At 34.8% G+C, this 7,361-nt stretch overlaps 1 protein-coding gene across 1 annotated transcript; it reads left to right on the top strand.

Annotated features, from left to right (window-relative positions):
• The first annotated feature begins 4,733 nt into the window (after positions 1 to 4,733).
• On the top strand, positions 4,734 to 6,363 carry LOC106325343 (adenylate isopentenyltransferase 1, chloroplastic). Its single transcript, XM_013763388.1, has one exon. It carries the CDS (start codon positions 5,140 to 5,142, stop codon positions 6,184 to 6,186), a length of 1,047 nt encoding a protein of 348 aa, XP_013618842.1. The 5' UTR covers positions 4,734 to 5,139; the 3' UTR covers positions 6,187 to 6,363.
• Positions 6,364 to 7,361: the final 998 nt, after the last annotated feature.

Here is a 7,361-nt window from a genome sequence, read left to right as displayed (position 1 = left end):
TGATTGATTATATTCATAAATAGATGTGTGATTCGCTGTATATCTAAAGAGTGCATGGTTTTCTTTATTTTGGTCAGCAAAGACTGAATTTCAAAACTATATAAAACCATTTGTGTATACGTGAGTTATGTATCCATCTGAATCGGTTGACATCTTGTAGGGCAGTTTGGACTATTATATCATATAATTTGTTAGATATGTGAATTTTAATTTCAGTTTAGTTGGATTAGTGTCGGTTTAAATCATATAATAGTTGATGATAATGTGGATGAAAGGGAAGTTTTAGTGAAGTATATAAAATAAGAAACCTGATTAGTGTTAATAAATTTTATATTTTCTTGTATTGGATTAGAGAAGCCGTTGACTTTGCGGAAACACTGGCATACCATTTATAAAATAACTAATCGTATATTATTTTGTTTTATTGCCCACAAGGAGTAGCTAGATAAATGGTCGATCATATGATAGTAGCATACGTCGACATCATCAGTCTCCGACCAAACAAAAGAAACAACCTTGCTTCAGCGTAAGCGCATATAGATTATTCCCATTGGCGATATGTTTGTTGTATAGAGTAAGTTTAATGACAATTTAACAACGTGCGTAACGTACGTAGTTATCAAGAAATATAATGTGTGAAACGTACGAGGAATACAACAGCATGCAGTTCAAGTGACTGTTATTAGCGTATTACCTATTTTATGAAGTATGTTATGACATTTGAAGTCGTGGTAAAACACGTAAAAGTGTTTATAACTACATACGCAGCTGTTTTTCGTTTAGTCACACGCTCAATATCTTAAGTTCTTAACTTAGATACAATCTTTTCACTCAACGCCATCTGAAATCATTCAGCGATTAAAAAAAAAGAGACTTATACAAAATGTCTTCAAGGAAAGATTTGTTTTCTACAAAAATATGATTGGTAAAAAGTTAATTAAATGGAAATACAAAATAACTGAAGAATAATGGAAAAGGAAAATAATATCCAGCTACACTACAAGAAAACGCATGTATAACGATGACGGTTTTCGTTGTTGAAACCTCTTACTATAATCGTTCGTCGTAACATATATTTCCTTGCTAATTCGTCGTAAAGTTACGAGGAAAGGTTTCGTCGTAAAGTAGTGTCAATAATTTCACCGTAAAAGCCACGTAAACATTTTCCTCGTAAAGTACACGTAAACTGTTTCCTCGTAAATTTCTCGCTAACAACTTTTCAATTTCCTCGTTAACTAGAAGTAATTTAGCTACAAATTTACTTCGATTCTTTATTTCTTACAAAAAAAATATAATCAAATATATTTTTAAATTTATTTCAAAATTATTAAAAATGTAAATAATAAATCAATACGAAAATATTTTATAAATATTTAAGTTTCAAATTTGTAATACAATAAAAAAGAAGAAAAAAAACTAAGGGTTGTTGTTCTGCATCTCCTAGAAGAGGTCCTGACTCCTCTTCTTTATTTTTTCCTCATCCTCCTGTGTGGGGTGGCTCTGGAACGGGATTTTGTCTCCGCATCTCCTGTAAGCTTGTTCTTTCTAACCATCTTGAAAAAAAAAAAAATTTCATTAGTAACCATATGAAAAGAAAACATATAAATAGATTATTAATTAACATTTAAAAATCATCATCCTATATTGTCAACAAATTCCATAAACCTATCTACAAATTCCCTGCACTAACCACCTAATCAACACTAATTACCCTAAACTAACCACTTAAGCTAAACTAGAGAGGAAGTAGAGAGGAGTACCTTGCTAAAAGGAGGAGAGGAAGTGACTACGAAATGAGAAGTGAGATGGTTCGGGTATATATAGGGAATTATATTTCGTCGTAAAATCCTCGTGAAATTACGAGGAAGTAACAAGGCCTGCCTTTTCATTTTTAATTTTCGTTGTAAAGACCACATAAATTTACGAGTAAATAACAAGGCTCGTGTTTTTTTTTAGAAGAAGTAGCAAGGCCCGTGTTTTCTTTTACAAGGACTTTACGAGGAATATATGTAAATCCCTAAAACCCCAAACCCCAAACCCCCGATTGCCTTACACAAAATCAAATTATATAATTTAATTTTCATGATTAAACAAACTAAACACACACATTTTTAATTTTCGTCGTAAAGTCTACGTAAATTTACGAGGAAATAACAAGTCCCGCGTTTTCTTTTTACGAGTAGTTTACGACGAAGTGTTTTTAAATTTCGTCGTAAAGACGTCGTTAATTTACGAGGAAATAACAAGGCCCATGTTTTTTTACAAGGATTATACGAGGAAGATATGTAAATCCCTATAACCCGAAACCCCAAACCTCAAGTTCCTTAACTTATACTCTCAATCTCTTCTTTCCAAACCCCAAACTCCCAATTGCCTTACACAAAATCAAATTATATAATTTAATTTTCATGATTAAACAAACTAAACACATACATTTTTAATATTCGTCGTAAAGTCCACGTAAATTTACGAGGAAATAACAAGTCCCGTGTTTTCTTTTAACGAGTAGTTTACGAAGTGTTTTTAAATTTTGTCGTAAAAACCTCGTTAATTTACGAGAAAATAAGAAGGCCGGTGTTTTTTTACGCGGAAGATATGTAAATCCCTATAACCCAAAACCCCAAACCCCAAATTCCTTAACTTATAATCTCAATCTCTTCTTTCCAAACCCCAAACCCCCAATTGCTTTACACAAAATCAAATTATATAATTTAATTTTCATGATTAAACAAACTAAACACATGCATTAAGTCTGAAAGTAAATCATATAAATAAAAATTACATCATCATTTGGATACATCATTGACATTCTCGTCATCACTAGAAACATCATCATTTTCATTAAACTCGTCTTCAATAGCTTCGTCCGTGGTATCGTCGGGAAGATCTTCGTACTCACGATTTTACGGATCAATGAGAAGGATGTCATCAGTTTATTGTTCAGGTTCCTCGACTTCATTAATGTGTTCTTCTTGCAAAGGTTGTTCTTCTCCACCGATTATTCGTCCACGAGGTGTAACTTTGATAACAGCTAACCAATTTATTCATAATTCTCTCATCTGAGGGTATGGAAGAAAATATAGTTAGCTAGCCGAAACAAAAAAACGTGTTTACAACGAAAAAGTTGGTGCACTCGAGATCTCGATGCTAAATAGACGTAAAAAATGGGAGATCTTGCTCCTTAATATGTTTATTATGGTGTTTCATCACATAAATGTTATATTTCGTCATAAAGTCCTCGTTATATTTACGTCTACTTTACGTAAAAATCACGTTAAATTGCGTCGTTTTTACGACAAAACTTTATTGTCGTTATTTTACGACGAAATTACGTTAATTTTTTTTTCCTCGTAAGATACTCGTAAAGACGATGTAATTTTACGAGGAATTTTTTCCTCGTTATTTTTTTGTCGTTAAAATTGTGTTATTTTGCAGTGCTAAAAGATACGTTTTCTTTTTATCTTCTTTATCATAACAGTGAAATTGTATCCAACGAAAAGTTGACAGTGTACAAATGGTCATATGTTTGATTCTCGTTAGAAATGATATGCTCTCTTTAGGAGATGTAATTTAACATGGTTACACATCTTCCTCTTTTTTTACTAAGGGCTTTCAAATTAAAAATATAAATGATTATAAGATAAGGTTTAATAACTTTATAGAAAAAAAGCTTACATGAATACATTTCATATATAATTACATTAATTATACCTTAAAACTTCTAAAGCACAAGAGAGATGAACCAAAATAAAATGAGAAAGAGCAACTAGCGAGTAGTACCACGACCGCACCAATCATGCTTACATTCTTTTGCATTGTTTTCCCTTTCAAATCATGGTATTTGATATGAGATTTTGTCTCTTTTTCACTCCTTGTCAAACTGAGCAAATTTGTTGGTTCATTGGTGGCTTGATCCTCATCATCTAGCACAGTGAAGCGAGAAAGATTCTTAAATCCACTAACTTGAGACAATGTGGTTAAGAAATCAACAATTAAAGTTTTTTCAACTTCCTTGTTGATAATATTTGATGGAGAAGTTTTCATAATAGATGTTGAAATGGTTATGCTTCTTCCTAAAACAATTTGCGAGCCTTTAGATCTAGAACCTTATATTAATTAAAAAACTGTAAAACATAAATATGTGAATGATAAACAACATAAACATATAACCAATCAAAGATTTTTCTTTACGAAATGAAGTTGAGAATGTTTCATACCAAGTTTAGATTCTATGCTCGCAATTAAAGCCATACGATGTGTAATGGACCTCTTGGTATCCGGAAGAAACATAGAAAGTACAAACTTTCGATATAAAAACTCTCGGTTTAGAGAAAAGAGAGAGCTATTTGGATCATTGCTTGTAAGCTAATACTTATCTATGAAGATTGTAGGTGCGTGGAGAGCTTAAAGAACGTGGAAACACACAATTAGAGAGTTGTTAAGAAGCATGTGATGTTGTAATTCACGCTCGCAATGGCCCAATGAATCCCCCCACGCGTCTATCTTGTGCACACACCTTCACCATTGCGTTCTTCCCATTGCTCACCCCATAAACTTCAGTCCCCAACACGTGGCACTCATCTGCGTTTTTACACCCAAAGTTATTTATTCCCTTTTTGCCATTTGGATGATCTATCTTTTTTTTTGGATAAAATTATAAATAGACCCAGCTTGTCCTTGTTTATTAGCACTACTCTAATGATGGAACACACTGAAAAACAATAAAAACAAACAAACATTAAAATGTCAGGAAAAAAAAAATTAAAAAATAAGCTTGTACTGAAAGGTACTAATATAATACACCTGAAATTAACATTTTCTTTTGTTGTTTTCTAGGTTCTATTCAGGTCTAGAGACAAAAAAAACTCTCTGATTAATCATGTAATTTGGCTTATTTTTATAAAATTTAAAACATAATTTCATGATTTGTTTCTCCTAAACCCTCTCCAAACCCAATAAACCGGAGCAAAAACACAAGAGCGAGAAGTAGTAACGCATTAGTTTTCGGCCACCTCCTCCATTGAAGCGAAGCTCCGAGAGAGAGAGATTGTAGTGTGGTGCATCGTTACAAAACATAACCAAACCCGTACACGAAAAAAAGACACAGACTTTTTGTTTTTGTTTTTTTTGTCTCTTTCCATGGTAATGACAGAACTCAACTTCCTCCCAACAACCTCCGATCGCTTCACGACGACGTCACCGTCACCGTCCTTCTCCTCACATTCCCTTCTTCCCTTCACCCATCGACGAACACGACAAAGTAACCACAGACCTGTCTCCGTACGCATGGAGCAGTCACGACCGAGAAACCGAAAAGACAAGATCGTCGTCATCTTAGGAGCAACCGGCGCCGGAAAGTCACGTCTTTCAGTCGATCTCGCCACTCGTTTCCCTTCAGAGATCATAAACTCCGACAAAATCCAAGTCTACGAAGGACTAGAGATCACCACCAACCAGATTACCATCCCGGACCGTCGCGGCGTTCCTCACCACCTCCTGGGTTATCTCCCCTCCGAAGACGGCGAACTCACCGCCGGAGATTTTCGTGTCGACGCTTCAAACGCCGTTTCCGACATAGTCTCCCGTAAAAAGCTTCCGATCATCGCCGGCGGATCCAACTCCTTCGTCCACGCGCTCCTCGCCGAGAGATTCGACCCAAAGATCGATCCTTTCTCTTCTTCTTCGATATGTCGGGATTTGCGGTACGACAGCTGTTTCATCTGGGTAGATGTGTCGGAACCTGTGCTGTTCGAGTATCTTCTGAAACGGGTCGACGAGATGATGGGTTCGGGCATGTTCGAGGAGCTGTCCGGGTTTTACGACCCGGTGAAAGCGAGTAGGGCCCGGTTTGGGATCCGGAAAGCCATAGGCGTACCGGAGTTCGACGTTTACTTCAAAATGTACCCACCGGAGAAGGACATAAAGTGGGATTCAGGGAGGAGAGCGGCGTACGATAAGGCGGTGGGGGATATCAAGGAGAACACGTTGAGGTTAGCGAGGAGGCAAGTATGGAAGATAGAGAAGCTGAGAGAAGCAGGTTGGGATATTAAGAGAGTTGACGCAACGGCGTCGTTTAGAGCTGTTATGATGAGTTCGAGTTCGTCGCGAGAGTGGAGAGAGATTTGGGAGGAGCAAGTTTTGGAGCCAAGCGTAAAGATTGTGAATCGGCTGTTGGTGGAAGATTAGGTTATTTCCCAGCCATTTTCCAGCTCATTTTTTTTTTGCTTTTCATATCATAGAAAGGGTTCGTTGAGAGATTATTTTTCGAAAAAGGCACTTTTTTTTTGTTGGGTTATCTACAAACATGTAATACATATGATCTCCTCCATTTTTGGCACTCCAAAACTCCATTTCTATTCTGAAATTCTGTGGAAACTAAAGCAAAAAAAAAGTCCATTTCTTTCTTTTTTTGAACAAAAGTCCATTTCTTTTTTTTTCAAAAGTTATGTTCCTTTTCTTTTTTTCAAAAGTTATGTTCTTTAAAATGTAATAAAAGTTTTGATCTTTAGAAAATTAGGAGGTTGTTTGTCTAGTCTGCAGAAATGTGTGTGTGGGAAAAGAAAAGCGTATGAGAGAGCAACGGCAAGGAGAGATGAGCTAAACTGCGAAGCTTTGCATTTAGCGTCAGAACAAAATAAACCTTTTTGTTGTTTTTGTTATGTCATTGGAAATTTCACCTTTAATTTTTCTCTTCCTTTTTACCGGAAGTCTAGACCTTAAACCTCAGCATAAACCAATAATTGGTTTTGCCAAAGAAACCTTTTGTGTATATATTTTGCGTTATTAAGAATACGACCTTTTGTATATTTATTTTACGTTTGGATATTTATTTGGATTCAGTTCAGATATTTCAATTTTTTCAGAATAAATATTAAACACCATTCGAGTATTTTTGAATTTTGACCCAAATTGGTTCAAATCCTTTTGGGTTCATGCTGAATTCAAGTATTTATATGGGGTTTTTTGTCGGAAAAAATATTATTTTTTGGTTTTCTAAGTTAGTGCTGATATTTTAATATGAACTACTTATTAAATACTCTGAAATCACTTAACAAATCGATTTAATTCATTAGATAACATAGAAAACTTGAATAATGTATGACCAAATACCGATAATAAATATAATATTAGATAGTTAGGTTTCATACCATAATTTCAGATACTAATTCAAATCTAAAAACATTTATTCATGGTCAATTTTCAGAGTTTTCAGATTTTATATTGTGAATTTGGAACGAGTTTGGATAATGATATCCATGTTACCGTTAAACATGATCTATTTATGTATTTTATATGTCGGATCAGATTCGGATCAGATTCGGATTTAGGTTTTTCGGATAAGATTTGGTTTGGATTCAGTT

The sequence above is a fragment of the Brassica oleracea genome, chromosome C2 (genome assembly GCF_000695525.1).
Source record: "Brassica oleracea var. oleracea cultivar TO1000 chromosome C2, BOL, whole genome shotgun sequence".
In the NCBI taxonomy this organism is placed as follows: domain Eukaryota; kingdom Viridiplantae; phylum Streptophyta; class Magnoliopsida; order Brassicales; family Brassicaceae; genus Brassica; species Brassica oleracea.
The sequence above is the reverse complement of the archived record's forward strand: the minus strand, read 5'-3'. Positions and strand labels throughout refer to the sequence as shown.

What these genes read in the sequence shown, in the direction of transcription:
- LOC106325343 (XM_013763388.1), top strand. Translation starts at nt 5,140, where the DNA reads ATGGTAATGACAGAACTCAACTTCCTCCCAACAACCTCCGATCGCTTC.